Source organism: Amyelois transitella, chromosome 10 (genome assembly GCF_032362555.1).
Source record: "Amyelois transitella isolate CPQ chromosome 10, ilAmyTran1.1, whole genome shotgun sequence".
NCBI classification, from domain to species: Eukaryota; Metazoa; Arthropoda; class Insecta; order Lepidoptera; family Pyralidae; genus Amyelois; species Amyelois transitella.
Window position 1 is genome coordinate 5,851,213 of NC_083513.1, and position 16,471 is coordinate 5,867,683.

General features: G+C 35.3%; 1 protein-coding gene across 8 annotated transcripts in view; it reads right to left on the minus strand.

Annotated features, from left to right (window-relative positions):
* Nucleotides 1–2,198: 2,198 nt before the first annotated feature.
* The window catches only part of LOC106137672 (uncharacterized), a 65,546-nt gene continuing 51,273 nt past the window's right edge, over nt 2,199–16,471 (minus strand). For 6 of the 8 annotated variants that reach the window (XM_060946360.1, XM_060946355.1, XM_060946356.1 and 3 more), the window contains 15 exons: nt 14,559–14,811; nt 14,113–14,299; nt 13,866–14,022; nt 11,730–13,772; nt 11,091–11,214; nt 10,694–10,942; nt 10,184–10,289; nt 9,556–9,808; nt 8,742–9,164; nt 8,013–8,172; nt 6,555–6,663; nt 6,029–6,136; nt 5,547–5,651; nt 5,050–5,196; nt 2,199–4,832 (listed from right to left, as the gene is read on the minus strand). In XM_060946360.1, coding sequence (XP_060802343.1) covers nt 4,661–4,832; nt 5,050–5,196; nt 5,547–5,651; nt 6,029–6,136; nt 6,555–6,663; nt 8,013–8,172; nt 8,742–9,164; nt 9,556–9,808; nt 10,184–10,289; nt 10,694–10,942; nt 11,091–11,214; nt 11,730–13,772; nt 13,866–14,022; nt 14,113–14,299; nt 14,559–14,811 — 4,596 coding nt within the window. In that variant the 3' untranslated portion in view covers nt 2,199–4,660. The remainder of the gene's footprint in view (nt 4,833–5,049; nt 5,197–5,546; nt 5,652–6,028; nt 6,137–6,554; nt 6,664–8,012; nt 8,173–8,741; nt 9,165–9,555; nt 9,809–10,183; nt 10,290–10,693; nt 10,943–11,090; nt 11,215–11,729; nt 13,773–13,865; nt 14,023–14,112; nt 14,300–14,558; nt 14,812–16,471) is intronic. The other 2 variants (XM_060946357.1, XM_060946362.1) reach the window with 2 other exon arrangements.

Here is a 16,471-nt window from a genome sequence, read left to right on the forward strand (position 1 = left end):
CACGCATCCAACGGTTCCTCGCGGATCACCGTCCGTCAGGGCGTCCTATGCTGCGCGAGAATAATTTGGTTTTTAATGCACATAAATAGACCAGATTGTAAGTTATGATTCTTAAAATCTCATTCTTAGCAATTTGTATTCCTATCTTAAGAAGACATAAAGAATTGGCAAAAAATTATAGTTATTGTTGCAATAGCTGTTTGACCAGCAGCTGTTGTGTAGTGATAGCACATTCCACACATTCTTCTTGTAGTAGATATTTTGTAATGAGAAGACCATCTTTTTTGTTCTGTTCACACGCTACTGAAACGTTTTTCGTTTTTACATTTAAAAGGGACAACAACAAACATTTTTAGGTCGCTCAAATTAATGTGACTTTACCATATTATTAGATACTCGATATATATATTATTTTCCAGCCTCATGTATTCTAAGATTGTGAGATCAGGTTACGAATAGAATTTTTGTACTTACTTCTCAGTATTCACAATATTAGTAGCAAAGAATTCTATAGGTCCACCTAGTGTCCTATTGCACATAATGCAATTATAAAATTTGAAAATAGTTTATTGTTTTATATTAAAAAAAATATTTCCTTCTGAAAAACTGTATTAACTGTGTTCTCTACATTTTCTTTGATTAATTATTGAAAGAAATAAAAGTTAAAAATGTTTTGAAAATCGAAGTTGCAAAGACATTGGAAGAATTAAATTTATCTTAGAGCCATTATTTGGAAATTCTAGAGTCAATATTTGTAGTTCTTAGAGTTATTTATTATTATTTATATATATTGATTATTTAATTGTACACAATTAAAATGTTTTTCCGAAAAAAAGTATTAAAGGAATTTGATTAATTTTTGCATTAGATTAGAAATAAAAAGTGTATATTTACTAAGTTTTGCAACACATCGCATTATTAGGCACCACTGGGGTGCAAATATTTATACGTTTTATGTAGCTTCATGAAAATAAAAGTTAAAAAGCGACTGCAAAAATCAACCTTGTGTCAAATTGTCTAAAATTCATCATTCATTCATCAAGGGCATTCATCTCAAGAATCTTATCGATGTTGTTTGAGCTCTTTCGAAGTACTTAGTTTATACTATTCATAAACACATTCAGTTAATAGGACAAGATAAATAAGTTTTGCAACACATCGCATTATTAGGCACCACTGGGGTGCAAATATTTATACGTTTTATGTAGCTTCATGAAAATAAAAGTTAAAAAGCGACTGGAAAAATCAACCTTGTGTCAAATTGTCTAAAATTCATCATTCATTCATCAAGGGCATTCATCTCAAGAATCTTATCGATGTTGTTTGAGCTCTTTCGAAGTACTTAGTTTACACTATTCATAAACACATTCAGTTAATAGGACAAGAAAAATAAAATCTGTCCCTGCAAAAATATTACGAACATGTTAATAGTTACACAATCACAAATATTAAGTAGATGCTTTCAAGCAATGTGCTCATATTATATAGAGTGTATATTAGATGGAATCATTATTATTGAATAAATGGATGTGAACAAAATAACACTGTTATTCTTTCAAGATGCCTCTACGCCGTAGGCGTTAACTCGTAGCGACCGCGACGAGATTAGTCTGTTGCCCAATATTTTGTTATCACTCATGCACAGATATATAATTTTCACCTCATAAATATTACCTTGTATGCTTCTATATCACCAAACGATGAGTCGAGTAATAATGAGAGAGAGAGAGAGAGAGAAAGAGAATATTATAGTAACTTTATAAAAAGAAGGCGGAGCCAAGAAATAGGATTTGTTGAATAAATAAACAATGTGCATGTACATAATTTATGTTGATTTGTTTTGTTGAGGTAGGTTTAAATTCGTAGCAAGTGCTACGAAATTTGTCTACAAACGAATTTGACGTAGATAAAATTCTTTAAAAACTATCTAATACCTAGTCTTAAAGGAGCTCTGCATTAAAACAACTATATCTTTTATATATTGTTTAATTGGTGTACATGGTTATGCATTACAATAATAGTTATCAATCGTTAATTCATTAAATTATGGCACTTAAATAAAATATTTAAATAAATACTTTTGACAATGTCCAATTGAAATACTATATTTTTATGTAGGTATATATATTTATAGCTTGTTTTTCGAGGTAAACTTAATAATAATAACATTCGGAATTAGTTTCTCAGTCGTTCGTTGCGCTTCGTATGTTAACGAAAGCCTCTTTTTAATTTTTACATTTTTTTTTTCTTAAGAAAATAAAGATTTAACTCAAAAAATATTGATCCCGATCGTAAAATATAAATTAAATCTTACACTCATAATAATAAAATAACCTTTGTACCGATAAGGACAACTGACTCGCCACAGTCTTCCCAACAATACCCTAAAACGAACGCGCAGGAGTTGTGTCATTTTATAAAAAACCTGTTCAACATTCGATAATACAAACTGTTGATAAAAACTTACGTCTAACAAACTCCTCTAAAGGTTTCTAAATTACGAAAAGTACATGCTTCCTGCTAAGCGATTACGTGAAAGCTGTCGCGAAGCTAATTTGTGGCCGCATCGCCTTTCCTTCGTGTTCCTTGGCTAATACTTTACGGCTATTTAGGAGTTCCATTACTATAATATTATAAATAATTTGTGGAAGCATTCTCCAATGCAATGTTAAGTAGACGATACATGAATACTCCGACTGATGCAACAAGCGCACACTCACAACACTATAACATTATAATAACTTTAATACATACAAAAGGCCACATCACATCATTCAGTCACAAAGCGCTTATTAATTCTAAAGTGGTAATGAGGCGAAAATTTTACATAAGGATAATGGTTTACTCGGGTTAAGACTTATTAAACCGTTTAACTACCAGTAACGTTACGTATCTAATTATTGTATTATTTATACTTTACAGTCCTAAAATTTTTGTTAACATATATACGCCCATCCTATAATGAGATTTACGCGTCGACAAGCCTCTTGTTTCTTTGATCGCAGTTCGCAGTTGGCAAGAGGTAGTTCATCTATGCTTCGAGAAAGACACCTTTATAATATTTTTTTACTACAATTACCACTATGATTTACCAATGTTGTGGCTCGATAGCACGACGGACTACGAGAGGAACTGTATCGTGCATTTAAAGGTTTGTTACAAATTTTAACCTCTAATTTTTTCTACTAACGATAATTCTCATAGAATATTACTTATGTACAATTTAGTATTAAATCGATAAAATACGCAATTGATGAGTACAATAAAGGTTACATACCTACTACATTTTTGAGTATTTCGTGAATATCATACCGTCTTAAAACGTTTCCAACTTGAGCAATACAAATTCGTACCAAAATATCATCTTTACAATTCGATTATAAGCAGTGATATGGATATGATATCACAAAATCGATGAATATTTCTAGCGTTAAGCATCTACGTTATTAAGAGTAAAATGTGGTGCGGCAAAATGAACAACTGCTGTTCTTTTGGTAAAGAACGTAAGATTCATAATGCTGTGCTGGGCTGAGGAGGTGTAGTGGGAAGAGGCGCATGCGATTAGTTGAAGACAGGGTGTTAAGCACCAACACCAACACTTCCAAAACTAGTAGGTGAGCTCCACGGAGAGGTGCAGGGAAAGGTGATGTTAGTAGGAAATGATTGTTACCGCCACCTACTGAACTGTTGCTGTAATGAGCATGAAACTGTAAAAGGACCACTGACCGTGTAGGAAGGAAGGTGTTTCAGGATTGGATGCAAGCTGTTATTGAGATCAAGAGTTAGCACAAATCTGTGATCCGATTTAGTTTTGTCTGTCAGTACTATACCGCACCGCGTATCGTTTTACATACACTTTTGTATTTAGGATACTGGATTAATTTATTACACAAAATATGATAGCAGGTTCCTATATTACACACAATTTAATATCATTATGATTATTCATTATCGTTAAAGGGTAATTTTAGACATCAAACCACATAATAATAATATTCATCTAAACACCGAAACAATTTTAAGTGTCTTCCTCTTAGCAATGATGAATTTAGAATAATTTAGCATACAAATGAGATTTTTCCTATTTATACGAGATTTTATTCTTACAATAAAGTAAATATTTATCTATATCACATCCCATTGGAGAAATATTTACTGTAAAACACACGCGATCACCCGCCGGATAATCTATGATAAATACTCGTATGTACAAACAGTCCAAGACTATGTCGTTCCCTAAAACGTAAGACTAGATTTTACTACAAATGAGAATACAAAGGTGATGTTAAGATCTGAGAGTAAAAATAAATGATTCGTAAATAGGTAACATCAAATAAAATAACTTTATACACTAGATGAAAGTAATGCAGACGAGAGTGACTCCCTATAGTATATGTACAGGAGCAGCAGAATTGCTTTCATGGATTTGAAATGTCCCAGACAGATTATAACCGCATACAACACACTCGAACGAAACAAATCCCATATTCACATCACTTACAATGTCCATTTTATTCAAGTTTCGATCGATATGAATAAAAGAGATAACAAACATTACACACACACATTAACACAATAGTTCAACGCACTATTTTCTGGGGTGTCTGGTTAGTTGCAAGGGCCGCCAGCTTGGCAGCCAGTCGTGCTAGGGCTGCCAATATCAGAAGTCCTCCAGCAAGACCGCGTCTCTCGGGACCAGCCCCTTCTGTTCGCCTCGGCAACATAGGAGGTATTGATCATCCACCTCGAGGATCAATCGGAGACGCTCTCCCTCGTTGAAGGCGAGGTGCCCCGAATCTGATGGCAATCTGTGCCACAATGTTCTCACGTATCTGGAATCAGGAGTAATTAAGAATAAGAATAGCTATATATTTTTACAAGCGAATTAGAAAACTTCGGGAATCTAGGTGGTCTGTTTGGCGCAGTAGCTGCTGCTCCATACAAGCCATGAAAGGAAAAATCTAATATAACTTAGCACAAACATTTAAATTATAGTGCTCTGTACTTAGAATTGTGAGGCAGGATTATCACTAGTGTTAGATTACTCACTTGTGTTTCTGTGGCGGAGTGGAGTGGTGCCTGGAGGCGGAGGAGGAGGCGGCGCGGCGGGGCGCGGGCGGCGCGGCGGCGCGCCCGTACGGCAGCGACGCCGGCCGCGGCGCCGGCGCACCCCACGTCTGGTCCACGCGGGACGTCCTGTCATGTCATCGGGGTAAATAAAAAGGGTTATTCTTGAATTCAGTGAAAGTGAATCGCTGTTTAGAGAAAGGTCATTGTCCGAATATATGGTTAGCCTGCTATTGTATCTCAGAATCTCAACTCGACATGCTTGAGAATACCTACTTATTAAATAAATACGTAAATAAGTAGGTAGATATTGTTTAAACCACCATTTTTATTTTTTTTGTTATGAATACAAAAACTGAAAACTACTTTTGTTAATGAGTTAAAATTTAAGATGGTACATGTTATTGTCATTCATCATGCTAATAATGTTAGTCATCAATTCAGCATGTTAGTTGCATGTTAACCCATAAAGTACATACGGCGATTTCTTAGCAACTGGGATGTTTTTAACAACTGTTGCCTCTATGGATAGTCTTGGCCGAGGTTTGGTCTCTGGTTTCTTCGTTGTAGTCTCTGGTAGTGTTCTGGAGGATTGTGCATAGATATTTGAGGTAAAGCGTCTACAAGAACTACATCACCACAATACGATCCCGTAAAAAGGTGACTGATTTTTTTTTGTGCATAGGTGTTTAATCAATGAACTAAGCGAGAAAGTAAAGAGTTCCACCACCAATTTTTAAACGATGTTTACTTGAAAGTGCCTACATACTGATTTGTATAATACAAAACAAATTTATTCTTGTAAAATTAAGAAAACTATAAGGTGACTTTAAATATCTGAAAATTGGGCACATAGATTATGGTACTGAAGCAGTCATCTTAATAAGAATAATGATAGTGATTATTAAAAATTTAAATGTAAAATTCGCAAAGGGAAGAATATTGTTATAGTGAACAGTACCTGTTGGCAGGCTGCGGCCTTTTCGCAGCGGAGGGGCGCGCAGTGGAGGTTGCGCGCGGCGTCGATGTGGTGGGGGACGTGCCCTTGCGCACAGGTACGGGGATTCCGCTGTAGGATTTTTTTTATGGAAAAATACATGTAAAGCATAATGAAGACAAATCTTTACCGCCGCTATAAGTGAGGCTAGATTGACAATAAACTGTTTTATTACTTTATACTGTTGTTGTTTTTTATTATTTAATATTTGATTTTATACAGAAGTCCCAACAAACAATTTAAGCATAAATTCTCTTTGTGTCGTCATTTAATTTAATAAAATTCTTAGAACATTATTAGATGATAACGTTTGCTATTGTATCAAAAAAATGAACTTCATTTATAACATTATGTAAACTTATTTCCATTACTTTAACGCAGGTGAACCTCTACACACTTTATAATTAGTGATTTGTAAAAACTGGTAATCGTTACAATAAATCGTAAAAACTGGTAAACTGGTAATAAAAGGGGTAAATTACAAACTCACCGATGTGTATTTTTGGCAGGCGACTGCAGCGCGGGCGCCTGGGGTCTGACAGGAGACGACACGGGCCTCGGGATCTTGGAGCCCCGGGCCGCTGCTGGAGACGTCTCGCCTGTCGAACACATACAGACAACATTAAACATTACAAGAATTTTATATTGATTTGATTTGTTAGTAATTAATAAACACAAGAACTAAGTATACTTGATCAACTCGATGAACAAACGACGGCATTGGCAGAACCACCGAAAGTCTGGTGATAACCATAATATAAAAAAGATAGGAAGATTTTTTAAATGAAATAAGCACACAAAATATAGGTCTACAAATCTATAGGAGTAATTTTTGGAAATTTCCAATAAAGAGAAGTTAAGATAAAATCTAGTTTAAAGTAAAAGATAAAGAAGAGATTGTAGCGTTATCTACGGAATTTTGTTCTCCATTCACAAACATAACTTTATAGAGAAAAATATTGACCTACCAATAGATTTATAGTTGCTTTGCTTTAAAAGTCATGACTTAAATAAACATGTGTGTGTGTGTGCGTCATTGGTTTAATGGGAAGCGATGAAGCCGGCTATGTTTTTGTTTACAATTCACAGATGTTTTTCATATGAACATTTGTAGGTATAAAACTAAGTATGTTCCCTCATGTGTGTCAAACTGAATTTCAGTTAGCGGAACTTGTAAATCACTTATAACTAATAATATCAATAACTATTAACCTACATAGAAATAAGACTAGCTGTGCCCGCGACTTCGTCCGCGCGGAATAGTTATTTTGGGCATCATATATATTTATTCAGGCGGTCACGCGTATTAGAAAGAACGCTGGTTCGCCGTATTAAATGTTTCGCTGCAAATTGCTTATAACGACTATATCTCAAAACCTTTTCGTCTGATTTATATGTATACTGTAAATGGCAATAAATGGCAATTTTAGTCTACATGAAAAGCCGAAAGTAATAAACATATTTATTTGGATAAGGATTAATACTGAATTAAAGAAAATTGGTTTCAAAATAACTTAAATGTTTAAAATGAAAAAATTATCTTAAAAAATGAACATAAAAGTGGTTATTGTAAGTAAACCTTAAGAGATAGATATATGCTCTCGCGGACATTTTTGTGGCAAAAAATGAGTACTTCACATCTTTAGTACATTGTTTTACTATATCTTTGTTGGTTTGCGCAGCGTTCGCGTGGAAAGCTCGCAGATGGCCGACTCATTCAACTTTCACCTGAATTGTTGACGTTTCCCGTAGGAAGTCCGGGATAATGTAGCCTATAGCCTTCCTCGATAAATAGACTATCTAACAGTGAAAGAATTATTCAAATCGGCTCAGTAGTTTCTGAGATTAGCGCGTTTAAACAAACAAACAAAACAAACTCTTCAGCTTTATAATATTAGTATAGAAATATTAGTATAGATTACGTCCGAATATATCGTGTTGATTTTACCTGAAGGCGTGGTGGGGCTCTCAGCGTTGCTGAGCAGTTCCCACTTGAGCTGCAGCCGCCTGAACTTCCCCCCGGAGTGCCCGCTGCCCGCGCCGGTGTTAGCGCTGGCTCCGCTGCTCGCAGACCCTGGCCGGTATTGTTCCTCACCACTACACTCCAACTGGAATATTAAGGGATATTGTTAATTTATACCAATATTGGTATTGGTACACGTAAAACCTCATTTAAATTACCATTGTACGTAAAGAGACACAAAGAAAAACTATATATAGGTATAGTTCACCTAAAATCTCTCTAAATGAAGTAGAAACATTATTGCTTATCTTTGGATTATAATACTTACTGGCTTTATTTGATCTTGTTTATACTATTTTAACTAAGACTCCCGGAATGGTAAATAAACAAGTAATCATCTAGTTGGTCCATGCGAATAATAAAGTGTGTATACAAAATTCAGAGACAAATTTGAATAATAATACATTAAAGTCTAACATTGCAATAAGACGGTACCTATATAAGTGGGTAAATGACGTGTCAATTTTCTTTTTATATTAACCAAAACAAAGGTGATAAATGAAATAAAATCGCAAAGAAATGACCTACGAGCAAATTAATGGTGTTATAAGCTGTAAGCATGTTGCTTGATAAAATTAAAAATACGCCACTGTAAAAAAAAAAAAACAAAACGAAGCACACTCAGTAAGGTCCACACAAAGCCCCTCCAGTTACCTTCGTCTCAGCTGTGGCGGCCTTAACAGGGGGCTTATTGTTTTCAAGACTATCTGTGTAGTCGTCACTATCGTCAAATACCAGACGGTCGAATGCTTGCATCAACTTCGAGCCTAACTGAACCCCAGACCATCTTCTATTGTTCTCTAATTCTATCCTGCTGTTATTCGGGCAAATGTCATAGCCAAGTGCCGACGGGTTAACACATGACCGAGGTCTATTCTTTTCTAAGGTAGTTTTTACATTTGCCGAGTCATTCAGTAGATCAGGGGTTGACGGCTCCTTAGTTTTGGGCTCTTTATGCCTCATTATAACGCTGGTCTGACAATCATCGCTCGAGAGACCGCTGGACTGCATGGACCGCACCAATTTCAGCAAGTTGCGCTGGTTCAGTGTGAGTGGCGGAGTGTTAATCGAAGTAGGCTGTTAAATACATCAAAGTTTTTTTAGCATCATGCATCATGCCATCCGTTAGTTCATTGCGACCTTGGCGAGGCCGTCATATCGATTATACGTTACACCTTTATTTGCATTTTATGAAAGCTGTGCACGAAACGCTAACATAACCCCGCTTAGACAATATCGACGCAGTGATTTGTGATCCGTAAGCACATGCAGTAAACAATAAAATGCAAATAAAGCGATGCCTGTTTGGGTATGCGGCGGCGGTTCGTGGTTTAATAGACAGACAACACGTTATCACATTAACCTACTTACCAGAAGGGAAATTTGATTAGATATAGTTAGTCCGTTATGGAATGTTATTAAAAAATTGTGTTATACATATGAACAATGTAATAAATTAATTGCTTACTCGACTGGCAGCGCGCATGTCGCTCTCGATTTTCTTGAAGCTTCTGTGAAGTTCTCTCATTTCGAACATGAGGTCAAGGGAGAAGGGCAGCAGTTTGAGTGGCTCCAAACTGGCCAGCAAGGTATCCAGAAGGGCTCGGCAGCGCGGCTCGCCGACGCAACCGGCAAGCATGATGGAGTCGGGCCCGTAATGCTTCGAGAGAATGGATTCTCTCGTCCGCACATACGATACCCAGGCGTCCACGGATTGTGAGCTGGATAGAATATTTGACAATATGAAATAGGCAAAAGGGTTGAAGGGTAAAATCATTTAAGTATGTAACAATTATGTGTTTAGGTAAACAGATGTAAAGTATTTGAAGTAGTTTACAAATATGTATCCATGAACACGTTTCGTCAAATTCCTTTTCATGTTATTAGGTTTGCAAATAAGATTGAAATAAATGAGCACACTAAATGGGATATAATAGGTAGGTTTGGTACAAATCAAATCTAAATTGTGCCTCATCATTAAATATTTCTTCGTTACTTCCCACAATAAAGGAAGAGAGCGATTTATAAACTTCAGAGCAAGCGCGTGCGAGGCAATAGATTTGGCCTGAATTGACCTATGTTCCCGTTATACTTACTTGAGTAGGCCCAAAATGAATGCATTGAATTTGACCAGTCCTTCAGTCACTGCGTCCTCGCTGTTGATTCGGAGTACTAATTCATTGAGGGATTTTGTTATCGGACCTAAAATCAATAAATTATTTTAAAAAGATAGGATTTTTTAAAACTATGAATGAATTTTGTAGTTATTCTTATGTTTGCATACAGACGATGCAATTATGTATATTTGTAAATGTCATTAGAAAGATTAATAAATAAGCATAATTTCCATTTTAAAATCAATTTAGTTTTTATAACAATCATTACTTAATCGACACATTTTGATCCTAACGATGTTTACCGTACGTAATGACTAATTGTTTTAAATGTTAAACAAAATGTAAATACAATGTTTTATGCTTATATAAAAAAGGTAGAAAAAAATCATTTGTTTGAAATAAAAAACAGTTCCCAGTCCTTAATTATAATAAAGATACAACTATACCTTAAACATGATACCTACCTAGTTGACATTAAAAACAACTTACCTTGCCTTGCCGTGGCTTCGACCATTTGCCAGACCGAGTTATTAACGGCTCCGAATGAAGTTTCAATACTCTCCTTGAGGCCATCTCTGAATATAGCATACAAAGCAGGGCACAAAGCATTCAGTGCGATTTTTGCACAGGCTGGAGACTGCTTGGAGTCCCCTAGGAATGCTAGCTCAACTTGATCAGTGGCGGGCGAGAAATGTTGAATCAACATTTCTACCGCATCGGTGACATTAGAAACGAGAGCTGAAATGTTTCGAAATGATTTCAGTATCATAAATAAATTTTTGGATTTTAATAAATGCAGTTGACTAAAGTTCAAGTATTGAAAGAAGTTCATTATTTAGGTTAAAAATAAATTAAGTGAGTAATTATATATAAAAAATCGACGTACCTCTTTTTTGTGAAACATCAATAAAATCGTATTTCCCTCTACCTTCTTGATGTACTGGACTTCCAAATTCATCTGGACTTGTTTCTGCTTCCTCACATATTGGTATTTCGGCCAAGTTTTTGCCCTGTTGTATAAAAATTATAACTTAACATAATAATCATTTGTGAAAAGACAAATATAGACAGCAATAATAATTATAATGGATAGACTAATATATACGAAATACAAATACATGTTCAAATCATAAATGGATAAAAAATATATAAAGAAATGCTGGATAATAAAATTTTGTAGCAACCGAAATCAAAAACACTGAAAAAAAAACAAACAGAAAAAAAAAGAACCAAAGGTACTCACAGAAATCTATGGGCAATGAGGTGAGCTAAGTCGACAGAAGAAGATCGTTACCTGATAAAGTCTCTGCGGTACCATTGCAGAGATATTAGGTGAATTGGGAGGAGTTGTTACACCTTTCAATTCTTCTACCGATTTCAGTTGCGTCTGTTGACTTTCAACCTTCTCGGACTTTTGCGCAAAGCTCACAGACTTCTTGTTAATACTGCCACCAGATTCTATGGACCTCTGATTCTCTTCTTGTGATCGTTTCATTTGTAAAAACTTCGCCACTTGACTTCTTACCTTTTGCACTTGAGTATGATCCCATGCGTCCATATCTTGACATTGAACTCCACTAAGCTTCAAGAATTCTTCTAACTGTTGTAAGTCAGCACTGCTAATAAGTGCACTTGGGGGTGGAAATTCCATATATTCAATTTTCTTTGTTCTTGGTTTAGGCATTGGAGGTGTGTGTGGTCTATGATACTTCATTTCATTCGATTTTCCAGATTCTAAGCTACTTTCAGTACCAACTCCCTCATCTTGATAGTACTCATTGTAGTCGGCATCTTTATCTGCCGCATCTAGGAATTGCTGAGAAAGTCTCTTTGCTGCTAAATCGTTATTTTTTTTATAATCCAAATTTTGATTTTGAAGGTAGTACGGCTCTTGTAATGATCGTCGTTTCGTTTTATGTTCTGTTGCAGCTGTCATACAAGTTATTTGATCCTGCGCAAAATTATCCATTTCAAACATACTGTATCGTTTAGTATGTGAACTTGACTTTCGTGTTTTATCCATTGATTTTCGCAAAATACTTTTAGGTAGTGGTGGTCGTGGAGGTGCCAATTCACCTTGTTTAGCGATTCGATTTTGATCTGCTAATGAAAGAGACCGCTTTGGAATTGCAGGATTAGCTCGTTGAAGATCATTATTCATACAACTCGCTTCGGAACTGGTTGCACTGTCGTAGCGATAGACAAATAAGGGATTAAAGTTGCCTGCAGGTGCTGGACTATTTTGAGCTGAAGAATCGGTTAGCATGGTTGAAGAACCTCGATAACCGGAAGAAGGTTGAGTGGCGGTACTTGAACTTGATGATACTGCAGTATTATTACCTACTAAATTATTGCAGTCACAACTCATTGGTCGAGTTTTGGACTTAGATGAACGTACAGCGTTGCAGTATTTATCCCCACATTTACTCATTCCATCTTTATCCCTTAGATGTTGCATAACTTCAGGCAACTCTGACAACATTTGTTTACATTCTTGTGGCAATAAAAAGTTAAGCGAGTCCCAGTCTTTAATGTGACCGACACCTTTTTTCTTAAGCATCTCGAAATCGTTACAGGAAAATGGTCTTTTTCCTTTATCAAATAATCTTGTTCTTTTTTTGTTACTGGTTTTTGATGTCATATTAACTGGCACAGGATTCAAGTAAATATTTGGTCTTCCATTTAAAAAGCTAATATCTGGTAGGGTATAGTTCGGATACAAGACATATACCGGTTTCTCAAAATCGCCTTCTTTCAATTTTTCAAGAAAAGATGGTTCTACTATCTTTAGCAATTCACGCTCATGAGTTACAGTTGAGAGTTGCAAACTTGTCTGCATACTTTTATCAATTTTAGTCGCTTCCAAGTGTGTAGAAGTCGATTTATGATCGCAAGGTTCCCGGTGCATTAATTTGTTCATTCTAGTGATTTGAGTGCCATCAGATTCCGAACAACTTGAAATACTGACGCTAGTTGCAGATGACTGTGAAGAATAAGACTTTCTTGTACTTTTTAGTTTTGAGGGACTGTTCATAACATTTACATTTGTTCTTTTGAAATGAGGTTTGTTTACTGTGGCATATAAATTAGTTTCACTATCACTTAGTTTAACTCCATCTGATATCTCTTCTTCTTCTAATAAAATATTATCATATATTCTATTGTTGTAAGGATTTATGTTCTGAACCTCTTCATAAACAACATCTTCATCATGGTTTGGAATTTCTTCTTGGGCACGATCTTCAATTTTTGCGTCAATTTTATTATGCTCTCCGATAGAATCGCCACTATCACCGCCAGAACTTGACGGCCAACATTCAGACCTATCAAGTTGATCCATACTTACAATACCTTCATTGCTCATACTTTTTTGTTTCATAAACAATTTAACTAAACTAAATTGTTGTTTCGGTTGACTCTTATCAGATGATGTTTGATTATCAGTTGAAGAAGTACTCATAGGTTCTGAATGTTGACTTTCATGAGCAGAACGATTTTGTGATACATCGTAAACTTTCATACATATGGAAGTACCCGTTAGTCTTTGGTTCGCAGAGAATGAATCCACCTGAAGAAACAAAAAAGTTAACTAGGTTCTAATAAGTGCCTCAAAGAAGGTCAATAGTAATTTATTTATAGCTTTGTTTAAACTTTTACTTACCGTTGAGTTACTAAGAGCTGCCGAATTGATGGAACTGCTCATAAGTTTTCTTTTATACAGATTTGGCAAACTTTGGCTTTTGATAACTGAGTTGCTCATCTCATTTGTAGCATCACTTGGTTCGTTTGAATCTTCATTATTATTACCAGATGGGTGCCTGTTAAACGTTTTATTGATTAATCAAAACAGATAATTTATTGAGATAACTTTGTAACACACAGTTGAAAAACACGTAAACGACACTCACCTTCTCAAAGGTGACTGACTGCTTTGTTTCTTAAGTTTACTCCAAGTTGTTAATCCTAAATCGCTTTTTGCCATAGACGTCGTTAGCTTATTAGTTATTTTCTTACATCTTTCAAGTAATTCTAAATTCCTGCGCGTTCTTTCATCATTATCTATAACTATATTCTCGTCATCTTTTCCTGGATTGTCTGAAAAACAGTAATTATGTTAGTAGGTACTTACTGTTATAGCTTATCAAAAGGAATGAATCAGTAGACTAAACATTATCATGGTTAAAAAAATTTGTGACTTCCTAAATGCTTGCGTAATTATATAGGTTTAATAAGTGATATAATAAAACTTGTAATATGGATTACAGGCTCTTAATACTGTGAATCATGTGGATCTACACTGATTATTCTACAAACCATGCTTTCTCGATACAAAATATATTTCTAGTAATATTACCATGTTTGTGATTGACCGGAAGTTCAACACACTCGCTGTCCTCTGAATAAGTGGTAAGACTGCCTTCAAACGCGATGGTGTAGTTGTCCTTATTGGCTTGGCAGGTCAGGATGAGGTCCTGCTCTGTGGGTAGCTCGCAGTCGAGGCTGTCCACGCTGAAGTGAACGCCATGGATAGCTTCTTTGACGGGAGAGAACAACAGCTCGGACTTGCATATCGACATCGTATTAATCGAACCGACTGATTCTTCACCCTGATAATGAAAATTTGAATATTTTTAAAAACGTTATTAATAAATTATTTTTTTGCCTGTATTCTGTATTTTACACTGCTGGGTAAAGGTCAATGTCTAAAATTAAACTTTGTCGTAACTGTACTGTGTTTTATACATACATAAAATCACGCCTTTTTCTTGAAGGGGTAGGCAGGGACTACATCTTTAACGTAATATCTCTTACATTATGTGTTTTAATTCATTAAGTGGCTGCGCTGTTATTGTAATAATTCATATGTCTGTTATTGTACTATTTAAGTCGTATTTTCCTGGATATAACCCAATTATTCATCGTAAAGCATTAAATTAATATACCTACGCAATTCTAAGTGCAAGTAGGTGTAAGTAACAAAGTTGAATGTTCTCGATATGGTTCGAGTTGTATTTCGAAAGCGTTCGGGCATAAACATTTACGTTTAGCTATAATTCGGGACGCGGATGTAAGATGTGTCTAATTTTGAAACTGCAGCCGGCATGCAACTAAAGTTATTTCAACTATCACTAGGTATGCATTTTATACGGATGTAGGTATCTTATCTATGTAGCGCATCAAATTGTTATCGACAGGAACTTTTTGCTTTAAGTGTGTCATTAATTGTGGTGGTATAGTATCCGGCACTTAAGTATTCTTTACCACTCCTTTCTTTCCTGTTGACGTAAATGGCGACTATGGGAAATAATAAGCACTTTCACCAAGTGAGACAGCTGGAACCAAGCTCGATTAGGTTTCCCTATTGACAGAGACACCGAGGTCTGAAGGTAGATGCTTCTTGTAATAACCCGAGTTATTTAAGTACTGTGTGGGTATATCACGTTGAAATGTTATAGGACATATATATAGTGATAACGACAAAAAGGACTTTGCCGTACCTTTATTGAAGAACTTATTAATATTAAATCAAAGTGAAAGCAATTCTGAGATAATTAGCATTCTTATCTAGGTACACTCATGTAAGTGTAGGTACTTACATGAGTGTACCTAAAGCACCAGATGCAATTTCAAAATATAATGTTGACAGTGGCGACAGAAATAGATAAATGTTGACCTTTAGTAAAGAAAAACAAAATAAAAAGTGGCAATTAATTTTTTTGATATCAAAATATCTGCAAACATACAAAAAGGTTCATGTACAGAGTGTAAATGTACATTTTATTTGATGATGATGTTTCAGAATGTGACACATTACAACATGGCGGCCAAACGGGAGCGTTATCGTCAATTATAATTCCTTTACTTGCTGTAAATGAGGTCACATGAAGAGCAATTAATGATAATTGTAATTTGAAAAATCTTATAGTAAACGTTTGTAAATACAAAAAAAATAAGTAGAATATGAAGTACAGCCGAATAAGTGGGTAGTTATGATCGTATGAGAAAAGTGATAGTGCACAAAATATATAAGTATTAACTTAATAATTATATGAATGGATCACAAAAATCCGGACTTATTTTGATAAGGTCTTCTTCCTCCTGGCTTCAGTCGCAGTTGCATCATTTCAATTTAGTCTTACCACTCTAGAGCCGGAGTCCGGGGTATGCCTTTGACCATCGATCCCGGATTGGGCGAGTTAAAATATTATGTTAAAAAGTTAAATTATTATAAAAAAGAACTTAATATTAAAAACTATTATTCAAAAT